General features: G+C 43.3%; 1 protein-coding gene across 2 annotated transcripts in view; it reads left to right on the top strand.

Moving 5' to 3' along the window:
* Positions 1-21,207, top strand: part of CHCHD3 (coiled-coil-helix-coiled-coil-helix domain containing 3) — an 801,596-nt gene extending 780,389 nt beyond the window's left edge. For both annotated transcript variants that reach the window (XM_069229315.1, XM_069229314.1), the window contains one exon: positions 20,421-21,207. In XM_069229315.1, coding sequence (XP_069085416.1) covers positions 20,421-20,444 — 24 coding nt within the window. In that variant the 3' untranslated portion in view covers positions 20,445-21,207. The remainder of the gene's footprint in view (positions 1-20,420) is intronic.
* Positions 21,208-23,089: the final 1,882 nt, after the last annotated feature.

Here is a 23,089-nt window from a genome sequence, read left to right as displayed (position 1 = left end):
AAAACTCCAGTCTGAAATAAAAGCTAATGAGTTTTATTACAAGCTCTGACTCATTTGTGTAGACAGTTCTCAAAACAAAGTTATAAATATGCAGAATCACAATGGGTTGACCAAGCCGACGAAAAAGATTCAAATGAATTAACATCAAAAGGACTTAACCATTCAACAATGAAAATAGAAAGGATCAGAAGGATAGTCTGAGGGACAGAAAATAAGCGCTGTACATTTAAACATTAAGGCAACTCAAAAGTCATCAAAGCTTAACTAACTAGGGCAAAGGGAAACCCCTACAGATTAGGAAGTCAAAAAATAACGTGCTGGGCTAAAACACGTAGACAAAAAGTTAAAAGGAAAAGGACAAAATAATTTGGAAAAATGACATCTGTGGCAAAATGTAACTAACCAAAGTAAGTAAAAAGGGAAGGTGTCAGCATTTCAGAAGGTCGGTCAAGATTCTTCTTGTTAGGACCAGGTGAAAATGTCTAAGTCTCAGCAAAGCATTTTAAAAAAAGAGGGTAAGGATAGAGAGGTCTGTACCTCTCACAGTCCAAGGGGTCTGCTCCTAAAGTCCATAGCGCAAGATGATTTGCTCATCCATCACTCCACATGACTCATACGGTTCATTGTCTAATGAAAGTTCATCATAAGACATGGAACTGCAACATCAGGAAAGATTCCCATTACCAACATGCGAAAGGCATTCATCTTAACTCATCTGTACAGGCTGAAACAAATGTAGACATTTTACTTCCATGGTTCCTGAACGTACTGGGCTTAATTGGGTTAATTTCTCAGTTTCACTATGTGTAAGACAATAGGAGATCTATTACCAAGCTAATATTTCATGGTTACAAAGTCTGAAAGAAGAGCCACCTTAGCTATAATGACAGGCCTCACTTAGGCTAACTAAAATTAATTAAAGTGCCACATTAATTTATGCGAATAATGCATATATAACATTCAAAATTAAGAATTCATCATTAATAAGCTGGTTTAGTGTTCATGTTACAATAGATTTTAAAGTGCACTAACTGTAGGGCAGAACTGAATTTCAACTTTTGCATGTAACTTTTGAAAAAATTCTCTTCAGAAATCTATTATTGTTTTAGTGCACACTATTAATTAACATGATAAAGAATCACATTGAATTGAATTAGTTTGTTATACATGAAGTTTTAGGGCTATATCACCACACTCAAAATGTGTACCTTACAGTGAATGCGCAATAGTATAGGCTTTCAGTGCACTACTTTGCAACTAGCTTATTAGGACTTTAAATAGCAAAATGCAAAGATTGTCACATATAGATGATCACTGTCAAAGGTAGCAATAACATTTCTGCTACATCAATGTTGAACAGGAATGTAAAAGGAATGGCCAGTCAACAAGGAAATAATAATTTGGGATTCATTCCAAAAGATAGCAGTTACTTCTTAAGAAACATTGGTGTCATTAAGATGAGGTTTCATTTAATACTTGCCTTGGAAGACATTCGTTTTAGGCCATGTTAAGATATACATTATCTAAACTGTCTTCCTGCCAGTTTCAACTAATAGCTAGCAACCATGAACATAGTGCTAGCTTTAATTTGGACTCAAAGTCTATAAGTAGGCACCTGGGCACCTAGCCTGCCACTTCCTGGTGGCTTCCAGTTCCTACTTGTTCCAGTCACAACTCAGCTGTCTCAGTTTTTCTGCCGAGGTTTTTTCGACCGGGTTTTCCCACTCACCGTTCTTCCCACCAACAGAAGCCACGCCCACCCTAGGACCTTCTTAATGCAGGCCGCAGCGCGACCACATCAGTAGGCACTGGGACAACTAGCCTGCCAGTTGCCTGTGGCTTCCAGTTACTGCTTGATCCAGACTGATCCAGTGACACCGCAGCTGCCTGGGTTTTCCCACCGGGGTTTTCCTGACCAGGTTTTCCCACTCACGTTCTTCCCACCAACAGAAACCCGCTCACCCCAGGATCTGTGGCAGTGGACATGCCGCTTGCGCGCCAAAGGCAAGCCCATCTGCGTCTGTCCATGCCTGAACCGCGCCCAGTGCCACGACCCCTGGTCCTACCTCCCACCGAAGATACACCATCGCCGAGCTCTACACCCTTGAACCCGGGCGCTGCAGCAAACACTGCCAGTGCGCCGACCCATACTCCAGGTTAGGACCTTTCATCTGCACCCACTGCCATTTCACCTGCCATAGCACACACACCAGTCCACCGATCATCCCCACCTGAATACACCACAGACACCACCTGAATAAAAACACCAACCCACATGCACCCTTCTCAACTCATCTCCACCCTCGCATTCTACAGCGTCTTCCTCACCAAGACCTGACTCAACCCCACATCCACGCTATACATTGCCACAGCGATCACCGATGGATATAAAGTCACTCACCAGGACTGCACCAACAAGCTAGGAGAAGGAACAGTCATCATCCGCAAAGAGACCATACAGTGCACCGACAGCACCCCCTCCTCCCCATGGAACAGCTCACCTTCAAACTCCACACTGATGACAAACCAACCATCAGAGGCACCCTCACATACCGACCCCCAGGCCTGCGCTCCAGCTTAGGCAACACCATTGCAGACTTCATTGCGCCCCTAACCTTAGACTCCAAGTATTACATCTTCCTCAGCGACCTAAATTTCCACATTGACGTCCCCAATGACGACAATACTGCAGACCTCCTCAACAGTTTGAACAGCCTCAGATTGTCCATGACTCTACACACACCCCAGGACACACCCTGGACCCCATTTTCACCTCCAGCAAATATGTCAAATACAGCCATGTCATAGAACTCACATGGACTGATCACTGCATTGTTCACTTCAGCATCTCCAGCTGCCGCACCTCCACCCCCAAGATGACCACCACCTATCCACCACAGGTGGAACAAAATCTCAGCCACCAGCTTGGTGAACGCTCTCAACATCTCCATCCTCAGTACTGCCTCCAACCTTGATTACGGAGTGAAAAACTTTGTCTGGTTCACCAATTGGTCCGACAGCACTATCCCTATTAAGAGCAACATCCAGAGAAAATCCTCCAAAAAGGCCAGCTGGAACCAAGAACTCAGAGCAGCGAAAAAAGACAGCAAACAGCTGGAGAGGAAATGGCGCACCAGCATTAACACCTCCAACAGAGCTGCCTTCAACACCTCCCTCAACCTCTACCACCACCTGCTGAGCGCAACAAAGAAGCCAGCCTTTGCGGCATGCATCAAAACCAGCGCCAACAACACCAAGGAACTTTTCAACATTGTTAAGGAGTTCTCCAACTCGGCTGCCAGCGAAGAAAACATCATACCCTCACAGGAGCTGTGCAATAACCTTGCCCACTTCTTCTGTGACAAAATCGCAAATAAATACAGAAACTTCAAACACACACCTATGGACTTCTTCGACAGGTACCCAACCACTGTAACGGACAAAAAGCACACACTGACCACCTGGAACATCCTCTCCACCCAGGACATCATCACCACCATGTAATCCATCCACTCTGGAGCTCCCGCAGACTCATGCCCACACCAACATCTTCAACCTTGGAAATCAAAGGATCGGCCAGGAACTCACCACCCAGCTCAACACCTCTATCACCACCACAACATTTCCTGATGCCCGGAAACACACCGAAGTCAGACCACTACTTAAAAAACATCTGCCAACCTCACAGAACCAAACAACTACAAGCCAATCTCCCTGCTCCCATTTCCAGCAAAGGTACTGAAAAAAAAGATCATCAACAAGCAACTCATGACATTCCTAGGGCAGAACCAGCTACTCGACTCCTCCCAAATTGGCTTCCTCAGCAATCAAAGCACCGAAACTGCCCTGATCGCAGCCATCGATGGCATACAAACCCATCTTGGCCAAGGAGAAACAACAGCTTTGATCCTTCTGGACCTCTCAGCAGCCTTCAGCACTGTATCCCACCACATGATGATCGAAAGACTCCAGTAGATTCATATCCAAGGGGACATGCTCACATGGATCACCTCCTTCCTCATCAGAAGAACCCAGAGGATCCACCTCCCACCTCTGTACCAAAGGAGATCACCTGCGGTGTCCCCCCATGGCTCATCTCTGTGCCCCACGCTCTTCAATGCATATATGACCCCGTTGGCGAATATTGTCAGATCCCACTGTCTCATCATAATTTCCTACGCAGATGACAACCTACTCATCATCTCACTCCCCAATGACCCCTCCACTACCAATACCGGCTTCCACAGATGCATGACAAGCGTTGCTGACTGGATGAAGAACAACTGCCTGCAGCTGATCACAGACAAGATGGAAGTACTGATCTTTGGCAATAGCAGCAACACATGGAACAACTCCAGGTAGGCATCAGACTTAGGACCCGCACCCACTCCTTCTGACCACGCCAGAAATCTTGGAATCAACATTGATGACAAGCTCACCATGAAATCACAGTTCACCCCTGTCTCCTCTGCCTGCTTCCTCCCCTTGCGCATGCTGCGTAAGATCTTCAAGTATCTGTCCCTACACACGAGACACACTGTGACACAGGCCCTCATCACCAGCCGACTGGACTATGGCAAAGCCCTCTACGTAAGAATTGCCCCACACCTCCTACAGAGACTTTAGACCATATAGAACGCCACAGCCAGACTCATCCTCGGGCTTCCCCGATGAACCCACATCACATCCCACCACAGGCAACACCACTTACTCCCCTGTACAATTCAAGCTGCTGACCCACGCCCAGAAGGCTCTACACAATCAAGGACGTGCTCACATTAACCACTGCCTGAACTTTCACCAAAAATCAAGAAGACTATGATCTGCCTTCCTTTCACTTGCCCATACTCCCTGCATATACCAAAGCAGAAGTGGAGGTCGCTCCTTCTCTCACATCGCAGCAAAAGCCTAGAACAGCCTCCCCACGCACCCCGAGACCATCACCTCACTTCCAGAATTCCAAATGGACCTCAAGACCTGGCTGTTTGAATAAGCCTCCACAGGATCTGCAAGCGCCTGGATACCTTATTGGGTGATTAGCTGCGCTTTATAAATCCTGATTGATCCTGCTTGAATCCTGATTGACTCGAGGCACAATTATGTTTTATGCTGCACCTACCATTCTTCAGTCTGTCTCACCTGATAATTATAGGTATTTTAAAGTACTGGGAGATTGAAAGATTTCTTTCACCTTTCATTACTCGTGCCTTTTCTTGTGATCATTGTGACTTTTTCAATTGCTATCAGTGGCAATGAAAGTCTCATTAGCCTGTTTCTAAGTTTCCTTGGCCCTAAGATAGGAATGGACAATTGTTTTGAGATTTTTCACTTTGCAATAGATAGATAATTTTACAAAAGTCAGTGACTGGGTCAGGTGGTGCGCTGCATTTACAAGGAGAGCCAGAAGCCGATAAACTCATATGCTCAGTACCCCAAAAACCTCTTTCTAAGGGAGCATTTACAAGAAAGAATAAATGTCAATTATTTTTTTGTAAAGCGTGTTAAATTCAGGAACTCACCTGGTGCATTTTATTACATCCAATTATGTGCACTCGGACTTTTTATGTACATTAATGTGGCTTTTCTTCAATTTTACTACAGTCTAGTGCTTTTTCGTTAGTATTCACGTTTTATTATTTCCATGAAAAACAGCCCAGAAAGTTAATCGCGGGCCTGGATGAAAAAACATTATCTACTGTTCTGATATTTGGCTGCCTGGGCCTATTAATGGTTTAATAAATAACTGTAAATGGAGATTTTATTTCTCTGCTTTTAGTGCGGCTCCTATTTCAGAGGAGGGCTCTTTGGCAGAGTCACAGGGCCGCGTGTGATAAAAGGCAAGCCAGAGCTGCACAGTCAGGGCAGTAATTATTACAAGGATAATTAAATGTTATTTAGTTTTCTTCAGCACAACAGAAGCCGGCCCCCTGAACATTATTGACCCTTGATATACACACACGGGCCGATCATTTGTGGGCTCGATCTTCCTTGGTTTCTGTGTAGAGCCCCCTCTAAATATTCCTGAATATGTTCATATACTCCGATAGAATAGGTTGCCCTTAATAACACGTGACATGTTAGAGCCTTGATTATAACACACCAGGTAGTCTGTGGCGGGCATGTTTCTGCATGGCTGTGTTGTGTATTGTGCAGTTACTGCCACCAAGTAGGGTTCACAACTCTGAAGTTCATCCTCCAGTGTCTTTTCTTCTGATTCTCTCTGAATTACCTGGGAATAGGAGAATCCCCTTCTCCATTCACAAATATATGGCTTACAACCGTATAGTGTGGGAACTGGGCCAAACATGTAGTGTGGGTCAAATTCCAAAGTTGCAGGATCCTTGGGTGGGCATGATGCAAGCTTCATGCTCTAGACACAAGGAGTTTTCCAGGGCTGGACATGTGTTTTATTCCACCGGGCATTTCCCCAGTGGGCTTGAGCCCTTGTAGGCTGCTTTTGAAAGTCCAGGGCCGCTTCTGGAGACTCTATCTCTTTCCCTTTAGATTAATTACAGAAACCACAGGTTGGGAGGGAGGGAGAGAGAGAGAGAGATGAAAGGGCAAGAGGAGAAAGAGAGATGGGATGGATGGATAGATGCAGTGAGAGAGAGCATGAGGAGTCTTAGGGAGCTCAGTGTTAAGAAAATTATTCTTCTGCTTTTCCCCAACAATATTTGGAATATGTCTCTTAGCCAAGCAATGTGAAACCCCAGGAGTCACCACCCACAGCTAAGTTCCTTGCGCTAGAATCATAAAATATGTCAATATGTTGCTTCCTTGAGCGTGTTTTTCAAAGAGGTCGTAACACCCTGGTCAGCAGCCTCACCCACATCCCCTCCTATGCTAGAGACCAGGCAGGAAGTAGAACATCAGTGCCAGGAATCCTCCTGCTACTGTACTAAGTTCAGGATTCTCATATCAGCCTAGGTATCCAAGCGCCATCCATTAGTCCTTTTCAGAAAATTGTTGCGGCTTTAAGTAACACCTCATCAGTATCATCACTAAAATCCTGGTCTGGCCTCACCCGGTCTCCACTCATCTCAGATCCTCTAATTTTGTTCTACTTTCACCTTCCCCTGTTCACTGCCCCTTCTTTATTTTCACCACAGTAATGCATCAAACTCCTTTCTTTTGTTCTTTGGCTTTCGGTTGTTTTGTAGCCTAGGTCCGCTCTAAATAAATCCCCATACATGCTAACAGCATATTCGAGGACTGAGGCTTGTGTTGCAAATGGGATATTAGTTGGAACTGGTGTAGGTGGCCCCTGGAGAGCAGGACCCACAGCCGTAGGCATGCTGCTTGTAGGAAGATCTGAAGAACAAATATCTGGGCTAAGGCATTTTACTAACACTTTCCTACATGTTTGAGGCCTCACAGACCCAGCGAGGAGTTATTTGGGTAAGATAGAAACAGTGAGTTCTTTCTTCTATTGAGTGCACAAATATATCCCCAGAGAATTATACAAACAGTGAAGGAATATGTTTGCAAACTGTGTTGCAAATAATACTCCTATTGTAACAGGGGAGATTTTAAGACATGCTCTCCTGCTTGAAAGCTGATGGCAGCTCGCCGTACTTGACCAGTATTTCCCTGCTTTAGGTGAAGAAGGATGTGCTTTGAATGGATAGGAAGCATTCTGGGTGCTGAGATCTGTCCAATGGGTGGCACTCCAGGTGCGCAAGAAGGATATGTAAGAAGCAAGGGTTCTGCAAGGAGACTTCCCTGTAAGCCTTTTCATTACACGTTGATAATTTAGGTATGATGAACGAAAGGGTGAACAAGATCAAGAGAGACTAGGGTTGAGTGCTTTGAAAAGATTGTTTAGTATTTTGTGAAAAACAAATGTGGGATACTAAGTAGATGAAGTGGGGGAATGGGACTGGGGTGCAAGTATGTGAAGTGATGTGGGTGTAAAGGAGCATACGCGTGTGTCCCTCCCATCATTAATTGATTTTCTCTGTGTTTTTTTTTTTTTTTTTACAAAAAATACCTTCAAGATCTGTGCACCCTCATGTAATCTTCTATGTTAAGGAGGGCTCAGTGAAAACTGTCTTCAGAATTAATCTTATCCACGGCTTTTCTTGGATAGGGAAGATACGATGCGAAGCGCTTTGTCATTATGCTTTGTAATTTCCAACGCGTACTCAGGAATCCTCACGTTGACTTCCAAAGATGCAGTGGGCAAAAGCATAAGTAGTATACAAACGGTTAGTTGTTGAGACAACAGTAACACTAAAGTGGACACCAGAACATCTTAGCATACCTATGCATGTCTGGTATCTCTGAATTTAGTAGACCCAGTAAAAGATGTCAGGCCCTCCTTGTCCAGCTAATTCTTTGACGAAGGAAGCTTGACAGAAAAGCCATACTTGGGGGAATCATTCATAATAATAATACAGAAACTATGTATTCAGTGCATTCTGTCCTTTCTAAATCGGGAAAAAGTTTCATTTCCACTAACAGTGTGCGCTAGATCTAAAGATATGCGTTACCATCTTTCCCTACGGTCCTTGGATTGCTCATCAAGACAGGGTTATGAGTCCACTATAAACAAAAAAACAAAAAAAATAATGTTATGACGGAGCCATCAAATATGCACATGTGGAGTTCAGGATCCTAATGTATACCACATGCCGTCCCATTACACATTATACTCAGTGCCAGTTCAGTCTTTTCACCTTTCAGGCGATAGGCTAAACAGCACAGTGCCTGAAGGGCCAGTGGATCTCTGTTTGTTTATTTTTTTTCCACAAAAGTTGTGTGCTGCATGTAAAATTTCAGTTTGTGCTCTTCGGGGCCTTTTTTAAAATAAAATGCAAATCCTTGCATGCTAAGGGTCACTCAATCTATGTAATCAGTTTTGCATAATTCTCCTATATTGTTTCCTGATTTGAGGGCAAAAGGCTGGTTGAATGGCATAAGGCAATTGAAGTCTACTCTCTGGACATGATGAGTGGTGCTCAAGTCAACAAAACACAAACCAATGCACAGCACTCACCTCAGGATTTGTTTTGGGGGTGTTCTCTTTCTAGAGTGTTCTTGCGGGTGATACCTAGTGAGATTTTATCTGGATTCCCCATGTGGGGAATAAAGTTATGGCGGAGCCATCAAATATGCACATGTGGAGTTCAGGACTCTAATGTATACCACATGCCATACCATTACTCATGAGACTCCGTGCCAATTCAGTCTTTTCATCTTTTAGGCGCTAGGCTAAACAACACAGTGCCTGAAGGGTCAATGGATGTCTGTCTGTCTTTTTTTTTTCCCAAAAAAAAGTTGTGTGAGCTGTATGTAAAATGTCCATGTGTGCTCTTCCGGGCATTTTTCAAATAAAATGCACATCCTTACATGCTGTCACTTAGTCTATGTAATCAGTTTTTACATAATGTTCTTATGTTTTTTTCCTGATTTGCGGGCAAAAGGCTGGTTGAGTAGCACAAGGCAATTGATGCCTCCTCTCTGCACATGAGTGGTGCTCAAGTTAACAAAACAATACAAAGAGCACATACCCCAGGTTTTGTTTTGGGGTGCTCCCTTTGTAGAGTGCTCTTGTGGGCGATAGAATCTCACTGCACTTCCACCATATATCATTTCTAGTGAGACTTTGTCTTGATTCCCCCGTGTGGGGTGGGCTTCAAAGCTGAATCCAGTGGCTGATGATGGACTGAATCGCCTGTTCCAGAGGTCTTTCAGGACCATAGTCCAGGGCATCACGTTTCTGTACAGCACACCAAACACAGCTTCCAAATAATGTCGAAAACGCTCAGAGGTTCTAAGTATACAGCTCAGGTTTCATGCCAGCATAAGGAGTTAGGGGCCAGTGTCAATGTTATTAAATCTATACTTATTTTGATGCTATGTGGAGCAGAATGTTCAACCCTATTAGAAAATGCCTTTAATTTGTAAGGTCTGTTAAGGGCCAACATTGTATCAGTTTTGTCCTTCAGGCCCAAGGGACAGTTCTGCTTTAATGTCTGTCCAGCAAGGAAGTATGGCTTTCAGCAAACTGTTTTCTTTTTGATTTACTGCTCCATGTCAAGGGAAGGTTAGTGCTTCGCAGACTGGGTGCACGACTGACACTTGTTCAGGTCTCTTATGAATATATTTAGATGCTGTCTCAGTACTTGTGAGACTCAAGCAAGCATAAGTGGTTTTGAACAGCGTCGTGCAGCTGCTTGAGAGAGACTGGATAAACCTGAATAATTTTGGAAAGTGTTGGGAAACATATCAAAACAAATGTTATCGCATTGTCTTCCATTCGGTCAGTGTACATGGGAAAAGTATGGTACACATGGAAACATTCCTTGGAAGGCACAGAATTTGAGAAACTGTTGTTCTAATACGTTTCCCGGTGATCCGTGGTTGCCATTCACCAAAGTGCAGGTAGCCACAAACCATTGTTTCTGTTCTAACCCTTTCAGCTGGCTGCCCTGCATCAGGTTTAACTCTTGTTACCACTTCAAATCAGTTGAAAATCTACAAACCTAGTAATGCCTCAAAATGAAAATATAGTGGTTTGTTGGGTTTTTCTATGGTCCAGAGATTTCCTGTCACCAAACACCACACTTCCAAGATTGACTGCCTGATGTGTGTCCCGTGCCCATGCTCAGTCACGTTCCATTGAATATCTATACCAGTCATAAAGTAGACCAAAGGGGAATCGGTATACCAAGATCATTTTCCTTACTGACACTCCTGTGTGGGGGAGCAGCAGATAACTGTTCCCTTTCTGAACTTTTGCAAAACACTATGCCCCTCATTATGAGTTTGGCGGGCGGAAAAGGCCACCCATCAAACTCCAGCAGGTTGGGTTGCCGCCAGTGCGGTCCCCTTTCTGTGGCCCCTATTAAGAGTTTCCCGCTGGGTCAGCAGGAAACAGTCCACAACTTTGTCGCCAGCTTTTAATTGAGCCAGCAGCAATGTTGAGGTGCGTAAGGTGCACCAGCACCCGTGAAACGCATGACGGGGCTGGTTGTGGGTGCCCCTGCACTTCCCATGCCAAGTGCATTGGCAGTGATGGGGCCCCCATGGGGCCCCGTGCATCCCGTCTCTGCCACTCTTCACATGGCGGGGCAACAGCCATGTAAACGCCAGAGGAGAGGGGGGTCATGATCCCCAGGGCAGTGCTGCCTGCAGTACTGCCCTGGTGGAATGGGACCACCAGGCAATCGGGCAGCCGAAAAGTGGTGGTGCCGGCAGCCCAACCGTGGTGGTAACTCCACAGTCATAATGTGGCTGCCAAACCGCCACATTGGCGGCGGTCTGACCGCCACCGCGTCCCTGGCAGTCAGTAGACCGCCAGGGTCATAATGACGGCCTATGTTTCCTCATTCTTTGTGCTCCTACTACAGTGGGTAGCAGTTCTTCATCATCAAGACTTGCTGGCCAAAAAATGCTTGCTGAGAATTAGAATCTTCTATGTCAGAAAATAATGCACTCTGTGAAAGTTGCAAATATTACTTTAGTGCCTATGCAGACAAGCCCCCTCTCTCCCCACCACCCCCCATTGAAACCTATGTACATTTTAAATTGCTAGACTGTGGACAACAACCCCAATAGAATTCTAGGACTAATATTTGCCTGGGCAATTTTGTTTACAAAATTGCACTTGTCAGATGTGGCGGGAAAACATTTGGATTATATGAAGGGCCAATAATAGGCGTTAAATGTATTTGAACAACCCAATAGCGATTACAAACGCACTCTGGCTGAAACCCTGGCATTGAAAGGGTTGAATGGCCTGAATTATATTTCTGCAGAAAACTGGATAAAAGAATTATATTTCTGCAGAAAACTGGATAAAATATTCCATTAACAGTATAAACATGTACTGGGAAAAAGTCTTAAAGGTCTGTTTGGCCATTACTTGCTAATGGCATAATCAAAAGTAATCAGCTCTGTTTTCACCACAAATTATTTTTCTATAACTCAAAGGGCTAAAGGTACTTCTTTTTAGCGAAAGGCTAGGCAGCTTTCTCTTACTTAACTGCATAAATAAATAAGGTGGCCCATGGCTTTTAACTGTAATAAACATGAGATATGCTGGAGACTGAGGTCTTTTGTGGAGTTTAGTATGATCACCATTGCTCATACCTACTAAGTTAATCCTTTACAATCACTGCACGAAAAAGTCCTCTGTTCATGCTAAAAACATACCAGTGGCTAAACTGAGATTGTGTGTAGAGTAGAAAAAGTGTGTTTGGAAACAATTGTTTTTTTTCTCAATGTACCTAGTATCTGGATTTTTTTTTTACCACAGGCTAATTGCCTATTTAAGAGGGTCTGGGCACAATAGTTTATAACATAGCAACATGTACATATTGATATTCAGTAAATATGTTACTTTTTCCACCTCAGTAGTTGCACTACAACCACATGAGTTCCTTGAGATTGATGTTTTTTTAAAAATATTGTTTCTTCCCAGAATGACATGTCAATTCGAGTTTGAAAATATAATTGTTAACAATAACACAATCATGTTGTGTCTGACTTTAACATAAGGAGTGTTGAGCAGTATGCCTGCATTGAATGTCTTGCTTGTCACAATGATAAGAATGCGATATGTTGAATTCATTGCAGACTCCTTGGAATACATCCCTTTTCTTAATGTACAAAAACTCACTCATTCATACAAATATATTATATGCTATACCTAAATCAATGTAAGATCAGTACTTTAATCTAAGAATGGAATTTGATATAATTTTGGATTCTTTAAAACTCAGTTTGTTTTCTTTTTACATTATACACGGATAATTGTAAGAATCTAGGTTTTTTTTTTTTTTTAGACCATCAAACACTAAGCCTATTTTCTGTTTCAATATCTAGCTATAGTGTGGAATATAACTACATTCTTATAATTTTAATCCATAAGACCTATGACATGCTAGTTAGGGTCACTAATGTTTCTGATGGACCACGCAGAATTGTAGCTAGATGTTGACCGATGTATGTCTGTATTGTTTTACTGCAAATAGTTCTTTGTAGAACTCACAATCATGGAATGATGTGGGATTTCATTAATTATTTTTAGCAATTTATATTTTTGCTAACATCTGTCAGAATATTATTGTCCAGAGCCCACTCTTCAAGACGGGACAACAAAACACCTCCCAGGATTTTAGCAGTAGAATTAATTAGAGAAATCGGACGATAACCGCTTCGGTTTGACCTGTCCCCTTTCCTAAATATCGGAACTATGGTGGCAGATCTCCAAGAGTCTGGGATGTGTCCCAGGAAAACTAATCTTAAAAACATTAGTGAGAAGTGGAGCCCACATGTGGATGTGGGCCTTTCCTGAAGTGTGTTTGTTTATTGCCTCAATTACCTCAAGAACTTAGATCGAATTTTAAAGTTCCCGAGACTCAATGGCCAAAGGACCACTAGGCCCATCTATTTTATATGGTTCTTCATGGGTGAAACATTTTGTAAAGTGAGATTCCCACGCATCCACGAGAGTAAGATTCTCAATACAAGGTGCATCTGTTTCCTTGATGAATGGCCTATGTACTACCTCCCAGAATTTGGAGCTAGCCTTGAGTCTCCTTGCCAGTTCAAGCTCTTCCCATGCCTTTGTTCTATTTTCCTCTATTCTTACTTCTAAGATCTTTTTACATTCCTTCTTGGCATTCTTAACATCGCAGGCCACCCTAGGATTCTTCTTCAGTGCCCCATCAGTTTCCTTTGAGCAGCAGTACAGGCTGAATAAAACTATTGGCATGGTGCTCTCGCTCGAGTGATTGTGGGAGCTGTAAAGCCATTCAAAATAGGCCTAAAAACTTGTGCGAACTCTAATTGAATCACGTCAGTGCTTGCATCGGCTGTCAATAATGGCATGATAGATGCCCAAGAATTTCTCACTTGGGCTTGTTCAAAGGCCACATGGTCAACCCTGTCGCACTTACATTGCACACCCCTATTTTTTTAGAGACAATCAAAGTATCTGATCTTTTAAGTTTAGGAATTTTACTGAGGGAATCCAAGGTTATCACGAGTGGGAAATGGTCGCTTATGCCATTGCTGGATACCACAAAATGATTTAAGAAACTGGATAGTTCAGAGGATAAAAGTACGTGGACTATAGTGCACCCAACATGGCCTCCTGTAAAAGTTGGAATCCTGGGTCTTTGGTACCCACAAATATCAACTGTGAGGGACAAATGATATTTCAACAATTATTTGTTCAAAGCCTCCCATCAACCGTATGAGCAAAGTGTGTGGTATTTTCACATTGGTCATTGCTAAAACCACAAATTTTGAATATCAGGACACATACAAGTAGCAATGTTAAAATCACCAACCCATATAATTTATACAACACGATCAGTATGTTGAAAAAAAGCCACAAAATGATCATTCAGTTAGTCAATTATATTCCTTGTTGACTAATTAAAAATGTCCGATTTGGGTTCAGGCCTGGCATAGGGACTATTGAACAATGCCTAAAACTCTACTTAATTGTTGGCAAACATGTCAAAGTGCAAATGCGTTCAGTGCATTTGGCCTTCATTGATTTGCCAAGTGCTTTGGACCTGGTCGGCCACTCCAGATTATGGAATCAAATGTCAAATATGGAGGTGGATATTGAACTTTTAATACTTTTTAGGCAACTGCACCAAGATCTCACAAGCAGGGTTTGGTATGGCCCTTCAGGAGAATATTCGCCCCAAAGTTGTTCCACGCAGGGAGGTAGGCAGGGGTGCATTTTGGTTCCCTTTCTTTTTCTGCTGTATATAACTGGGATAAACAACTACTTAAATGAAAAGGGGAAGGACATCCCTCGTATGGGGTATAAGCTTGTCCCAGTCCTACTGTTTGCAGATGATGCAGTGCTAATTGCCCGCACAACAAATGGTCTCCGGACTCTGTTGGACCTGTTTTTAGTATTTATGCATGATTTAGATCTTAAAGTAAATTAAACCAAATCACACATTTTGGATGTGGCCATCCTGGTACAAAGTCTAAGTGTTTTAACATGGTGGAGTACAACTTAGCAAAGGTGAAGAGTTTTAATTATTTAATGATTCTTTTTACTCAAACCTTTAGCTGGTCTTCACTCTTAACATACAGACTCCCGTCCCTGAGCAGTAACATATACTTTTTCTTTAGATTTGCTGCAAAGATAAAAAAAAAAAATTAAAAACCCAGTATCGAAGATGCTGAGCCTTTATAGGAGTAAATGCATAGCGGTGAGAACATATGGCACTGGTTTGTGGGGTTACATCAAAGTTGATATCCTCCAAAGAGCAAACAAATTGCTTTACTCATGGACTGTTGTCAGTACCAGGAGGAACTGCCACCCTAGTATGCTATGAAGAGCTAGAGTTAACATTTTTGGAAGGCCTGACGGCTTGGCCCATTTATTGCTCTGGATCAAAATCTGGTGCACACCAGAAGCCAGTTTAACTAGAATATGCAATTCAGACTGTCTGGCATTAGATAGGTCAGACTGCATATTGTGGCATAAAGACTCATTAAAAAATTGGGTTTATGAGTTATTTGAAAATCCTCGTACTAATGAGCCCAAGCACAAATCATGTATTTAAGAACGTTATTTGGCATACCGGAGGGACATTCTCATTGAAGCGGCCCTGACATTGGACTCAGTTGCAAAATATGCTGCTGTCTCCACAAATGGTACCGAACCGTACCTAGGTTGGATGTTTATCACACTCACTGCCATTGGTTAACTCTTCTGAGAATGGTTACACTGCATCGTAAGTTTGCGTTCCCTTTGTCAGAGTAATGGCACCAGGTTCTCCCGCCCTGCGTGTGACCCCATTGCCACGCAATGTACACGTCATTTTATGCTGTTTTGTACTTTGTACTCTGCACCCAGACATTCTTTCCTGGCCCCTGTCTTGCGTAACACGAGTTTGAGGCGTTACAATGAGGGGTTAATTTATTTGCAGTGTTTAGGAGCCCCTAAAATCTGCTATGCCATCTTAAATTATATTAAATCAGCCTTTCGTATAAGGAAAATGTATGAATCTTAGTCAGCCATTTTAGGTCATATCGGCTTGTAATATGGTGTTTTCGAGGTGGTTTTATTATTTTTCTTTTTCCCTCCTTTAACAGTCAAATTTCACCTTGTTTTATTTTATAAATACAGTCCACTAAATGCATTTCAGTATGTGCTCATTTTGTCTGCGTTCGGATATTATCTTGTTTAATAAAAGCTAATTTTCACACATTTAGAAAATCTTATTTTTTGTAAATAATTCCATTCACAATCTGTATTGGCTACCCACTGAAAGGTAAATAATGTAGCATTCATTCCTTCTGTTGTTCTGTGCAAAAACTTTTAAGGACTGGTAAGTGTTAATTATATGACTGTTTTGTCAGAGCTGATTCGGAAGTCAATACCATTTCTTAATGTATTTCTAATGTCATTGTAAATTTGAAGCCATTTAAAATAAATATTTAAACTTCCAAAAGCTGATGCTACAGGCAGAAGTGGTTGTTTTGTTGTTAGTTGCTATCTAGTCTGTGTTTGCTAGTGTATCCCAGGCCTAGAAATGAAGCACAAAGAAGTGCAGGAGAAGATTGTTCAACTCTTTTCACAAGGTTGTTCTGATGTAGTTCTTGGTTCACATGCCTTCAGATATGTTCATAATCTTGATTGAAACACCTTCATCAAAACTAGCTGATGAGGAAGCTTGTAGAACTGTTTTTTCATAGCCTTTTCTGCTTTTCATTACTGCCTCTGCACAGTTGTCCTACAAAACAATGCTGTACATTGCGATAATATTGAAATTCTGCCATTTCTGATAGAGATTTCTAATTGCAGACTCCTCACCTTTAGAATATTCCCCCAGGTGTCAGACTGGATCTGGAAAATCCTGAGCAGTATCCCTGTGCACCGGCAGGTGGTGCCGATGGCCCTGTATTAGCATTGGTCTGCGCCGGATGTAATGTGTGCAGGCCTTTATAGACACCTCCCATTCCCGCTGACATCAGTTCCTTTCTTTCCATGCCAACCAGTGCGGACCATTGGGACGTGTCTACAAAAATATTTCTATTAAAACAGTGGTAATGTCGCAAACAGATGTCTGTGACTGACCCTTATGCGGTTTTCCTGTTGTGTCTGGGGTTGGGCAATAATTCCGAGGCCTGCAGTGATTGTGCCTTGGTGCACTCTGAGGTCATTTGAAAGCTCTTTGTGACAAAGTACTGCTAAACCCTGACCAGGGTTCAGTCTATGACTAAAAGTATGTCCCAGTCTCGTTCCTGAGGTTGCTCCTGCAATAGGTTGACTTCAGGATCTAAGCCCTTAGACAAAAAGAAGAAGCGCAAGAAGTCCAAGCAGGGCTTGGCCTTGTCCCACCACTTTCAATCTGCTGAGAAGGTGCAAGGGTGTCATCGTTCATCCAGTTCGTGCTCCGGAAGTCGCTCTTCTTCTAAATCAGTTCCAGCCCTTGATCCACTGCAGCTGGAATTTCTATGATCAGCAGCTACACTGCTACAAATCAGAAATTTCCACAAAGCTACACTGGCTATTTGGCACATTAGTCGCTCCCTCTGGCTCTAGAGCAGGCCCCAAGGAGTGGAGAAGCCTCCCAATTGAGCTTTTGCCCACAGGTCCTCTCTCAATGCCAGTTGGGTCCTCTAGATCAGCTCAGGGCTCAGAACTGACTTTGGTACTGGTTCCTCCCCAGCGCCATGCTGGAATGCAATCCACCAATGCCGTCGTCATCGACTCAGGACGATGATGGCCAACCTATAGTGCTGTCTGACACAATGCTGCTCCAACCAAGGCTGTACCTTTATCTGAGCTGTGACCTCTTTATCACCCTTCTGATTCAGACACAGAGTCTCTAACTTCTGGAAGAGCTCATGTCCTTCATGAGTTATTCAGCATAGACTCCGACAATGAGGGCTATGATCCTGGGGCTGAGATTGGCCAGCCTTAGCTAGAGGACAACTAGTACAAGGAACTCCAAGATGCTAGTGGTTGGGATACCTGCCCAGTTTCTCTCCCAGGGCCAGCCACAGAAGATGGAGCCTCCTTTGCTATGGCTATTCGAAGGGCTGCAGAGGTTCTTGATCTCAGGCTTACCACTCAGGAAGATGAAACCGGTTTTCCTACTGAAGTGTTGCAGCCTGGACAGTCGAGTTATGAGCCCCTACCCTCTTATTGATACACTGTTAGGGACCTGGGCCAAACCCTGCTCAGAGGCCCGCCTGTGAATGCCATTGCCCTTCTCCAGGTGAGACCACTTTCCTCACCCTGCACCTCACTCTGAGACTTTTGTGGTGCAGGCTTGCCGCGTAAGGGAAATCCAAACTCATTTCCCACTTCTACCTATGAAAGGGAATCGAAGAGGATAGAGACTTTGGGTGAGCAAGTTTTTTTTTTTTTTACCTCTACAAATCTGACCCTTTGCTCAGTAAATGCCAGCTGCATGTTAGGCTACTAACCCCACTCCTGGTGGAACGCTGTAGCCCAAGTATTGCACATGTTGCCATAAGAACCCCGGACAATAGCTTCCCTGGCCATGCAAGATGGTTGTGGTTTGGTCAAGTTCACCATCCGCTGTGGAATGGATACCACTGATTCCCTCAATATGGCTATAGGCACCAGTGTGGCCCTTTGCAAGCACGCCTAGGTGTGGTCCAATGGCTTTTTGGGAGACATTCAGGCCAGTCTTAAGCGCATGCCAATTGATGACTACTGACTTTTTGGGGTAAAGTGACTCGGCCCCTGGTGTGCTTCAAAGATAGCAGGACCACATCGCGCTCCTGGGCCCTTTCAGCTCCTCGTGCCAACCATATGAGCATTTTCGTCCCCTCTGTGATTACGGTAAGAGCTTCCAATAGCCACAGCAAGTACAACAATCACCCCAGCCTTTTCATGGTCGCAGTCTGCACAGGCAGGGGCAACAGGGACAGTGTGCAGCCCAGCCTTCTGCCCTCCCCCATGATGCTTTCTCCCCCCAAAGCCTCTTCAGTGTGTCCTTGATGGAACATAGCCACCTGTCGGAGACAGGATGCACCATTTTCTGCCATGAAGGTAATAACTGCAGACAAGTGGGTCCTTCAAATTGTTCAGCATGGTTACTCATTACTAATTCTCAAGACCTCTCTTCACTGGCCGATGGTGGACCACCTGTTGCTATTGCAGCAGGAAGTGCTGGCTGTTTGGGCCAAAGGTGCCATCGAGAGGGTACCTGCACCAGAAGTTGGTTATGGTTGTTAGACCTACAATTTCACGGGGTGAAAAAAGCTAGGAGCTTTTGCCCTCTCAATGCCTTTCTGTAGATAGACCGATTCTAGATGCTTACCCTGGCCCAGGTCTTCTCTGCTCTTGGTTCTGGAGACTGGATGAGTAATGGTGGACCTGCTGGACACTTATTTCCAGTACATTGTGATCTTAGCTGCTGCCTTTGTACAAGAGGTTTTTCATCCTCTGTGGGGTTGTCTTTCACAGCTCCTCCAGAAAAAATGTGTCACTTTGTAATAATCTTCAAATTCCTGCCTGAACTAGTGTAATTGTCTGGATCTTTTAGTTTTTCCCTTGAAACCATATATATGTTTGTGTCCAACTTTGTTTCTCTAAACCTTAGCGGTCATTATAGTAACAGGGCTCTTGCCTTGTTTCTTAGAGCAGTCTCGCAAAAGCTCTTCCCGAGAATGTTCCATTAGATACTGATGCGCTGATGATATGAACAAGAACTGGTGCAGTTTCTTTGGAGCAATTTTTGTGTAAGGCTTGTAGGATAGCATTATCAACTTAAGAGGCAGGTTTCATATTTGAATGTCAATGAGGTCAAAAGGAAGGGCATCCTTATTTTAAGAGCGGAGGAATGACAGGATGATAACTTTGATGGATGGATAACTTTGAATGTTTCCTCTTAACGTTGAGGTGAATTTTGAACATCTGAGAGAGAACGCCATTGAGTTTCGAAGAACAGTAAGTAAATAATGTAAAGGGGGATTAAGGAGGATGTTTGGGCCATGTCATTTACAGGGGAAAGAGCTTTGGGAAAGTTAAAAGTCTGTGTCCTTTGCCTTTTGAAGCATTGCACATTGGCTTCTATGTTTCGTTTTGCCTTCACTGAATCACTGACTCCATATTTTTTCCAGTTTCGGACTTGGTGCTTGCCGCCACATGGTCCTTCTTACACTCTTGTCCATAGACTGTGATTTTAATGAATGTGGTTTTCGTGAAACCAGCATATTGATCAGTTGATCAAGGAGTCGGAATGGGTATCTGCAAGGTTACCAGCTATCTTTCAGTAGCAAACATGTATTCTCTAATTATATACTCACAGTTTATTTAATAAAACTTACTATTGTACAAGTGCAGTGGTTTGTTCAGTGTGGAAGTGACAGGGTTGTTTATGCGAGACGCCAGGTAAGGCATAGACAGGCGAGATATTCATCATCTGATGGCATAACCTCTTTCTTTATTACAGACCATGCTCAGAAGAGGGGGCTGAAGCTTGCTACAGACAAGCACCACCACTTTTGTCAAGAACAACCTGACACCTTCATTCAGAGGAACTCGAAGAAACTGCAAGAATTAGAAGAGACTATGACCACAGCAAGCCTAATACAATGTGTATGCACTACTACCACTGAAGCGAAGCCCCCGCAGAAGGCTTCACATCCAAGGGTCAGGCACACAGAGTAACAACTAGGTGCAAAGATGCAAGCAGAAACTGACCAAAGTGAGAGAAATACTTTGTTCTGAGACCTAGAATGATGTGGTACTTGGCACAGAATTAACCTATTACACACCCATCTTTTGGTTTTATTAATCAGGAATTACAACCTCGTACCATATTCTTCACTAACCGATGTGTAGAACTGCACCAGTGTCCAGTGTTGTGTTTCTCTTTGGTTACTAGGGTGTCCTCTTGTTGCAGTGTTGGAAGGTTCAAAATTGCCGGAGGCTGAGCACAATTGTGACAGTATATTCTCCTCCTCATAACATCTGGTGAATGTTAGTGTTGCGCTTTGTTCTATATAAATAAACTGTGTATGTGAGGCCTACTACAAAGATCATAGAAACACACGTCAGACGATGTCCTCTTCCCACACCATTTTGTAGCCAGTGTTGGCTCTCATTACAATAGTCTTTTATTGCATTTTACAAGTTCAATCGAAAGCTGTGTTTGCTGTTGTATCCTGCTCCTCCTAATTCTCGCAATTATGTCTGGAAACCTATTGTATTAAACCACATATTTTCGGAGCAAGAAACTTTTCTGTCTGGTATGTTTTAATTGGGTTTTTGCTGTATTTTTAAGTTTAAACATTGGAAAAAAACATGTAACAAATGCATTGAACTCATGACTGCAAAGGGTAGAGAAACCTGTGTAGTGGCATTATGTTCCATAACGGTATAACCCCCACATTTTTCCTTTGAGAACCATAAATACGAAAGTGGTATGGCAGGAGAGAACTGTCCATTAGTCATGGGATTTCGAATAGGAGAGCAGCATGTGCAGACATGTCCATGGCAGTATCGAAAATGCACTCGGAATAGTCGGAAACGGAATAGAAGATACATTTGTCATGGATCCGCGTGGAATATGTTCCATCTTCACAGTGAAAGTCTCTACACAACTCTGCAGAACGTAATGGCCATTAGAATTATTGGCCAATAGAGGACTAAAATGTTCAGCAGGGTTAACTAAGATGCATATCAAGAAAAGGCAAATTATGTGGCATTGACCTCCACATTCAGTGGCGATACTATTTTTATCCATTTGGGCTAGAAACAATATTTGGAAGAGTTGTATGAGGGAACAACACAGGTGAAAACGTTGCATGCGTTTACAACGCATTTTTTACACTGCATTTTGTTTAGCACGCATGTTTTTACCTCGTATGCCATTACTACGCATTATTAGTCTAGCTAAGGTAAGTATTAGTAAGGTAAGTTTAAATAAATATATACATATCTTTTTGAGGGGGAGACTCCCCCAAACCTCCATACTTACCTTGAAAGCATGGTAAAGGCATGCGTGGTAAAGGCCTATACGTGGCAAAAACTTGCGTGGTAATGAATGCGTCGTAAATGTACCACAATGTAAAAATCGAATTAAGACTGTTTCCCATTTGGAAGTGCAGCAAACCAAAAATTATACAATATATGGTGCAGCAACACAAAATCTCATAAGTTCTACTGGCCCTGAGCTTTTTGTTTTACCAGCAACCTTTTCATTAAAAATAAACAAAGTGTAGGAAGTTGGCTCTGTATGCACTATTTCAAAGTAAGGAATAGTATGCACAGAGTCCAAGGGTTCCCCTTAGAGGTAAGATAGTGGCAAAAAGGGATGATACTAATGCTCTATTTTGTGGTAGTGTGGTCGAGCAGTAGGCTTATCAAAGGAGTAGTGTTAAGCATTTGTTGTACATACACACAGGCAATAAATGAGGAACACACACTCGGAGACAATTCCAGGCCAATAGGTTTTTGTATAGAAAAATATATTTTCTTAGTTTATTTTAAGAACCACAGGTTCAAATTCTACATGTAATACTTTGCATGAAAGGTATTGCAGGTAAGTACTTTAGGAACTTTGAATAATCACAATTGCATATATACTTTTCAAATAAAACACATATAGCTATTTTAAAACTAGACACAGTGCAATTTTCACAGTTCCTAGGGGAGGTAAGTAATTGTTAGTTCTTGCAGGTAAGTAAACCACCTACGGGGTTCAAGTTTGGGTCCAAGGTAGCCCACCGTTGGGGGTTCAGAGCAACCCCAAAGTTACCACACCAGCAGCTCAGGGCCGGTCAGGTGCAGAGTTCAAAGTGGTGCCCAAATCACATAGGCTTCAATGGAGAAGGGGGTGCCCCGCTTCCAGTCTGCCAGCAGGTAAGTACCCGCGTCTTCAGAGGGCAGACCAGGGGGTTTTGTAGGGCACCGGGGGGGGACACAAGTTAGCACAGAAAGTACACCCTCAGCAGCACGGGGGCGGCCGGGTGCAGTGTGCAAACACGCGTCGGGTTTGTAATAGGTTTCAATGGGAGACCAAGGGGTCTCTTCAGCGATGCAGGCTGGCAGGGGGGAGGGGGCTCCTCGGGGTAGCGACCACCTGGGCAAGGGAGATGGCCTCCTGGGGGTCACTCC

Source organism: Pleurodeles waltl, chromosome 4_1, assembly GCF_031143425.1.
Source record: "Pleurodeles waltl isolate 20211129_DDA chromosome 4_1, aPleWal1.hap1.20221129, whole genome shotgun sequence".
Lineage (NCBI taxonomy): Eukaryota > Metazoa > Chordata > Amphibia > Caudata > Salamandridae > Pleurodeles > Pleurodeles waltl.
The sequence above is the reverse complement of the archived record's forward strand: the minus strand, read 5'-3'. Positions and strand labels throughout refer to the sequence as shown.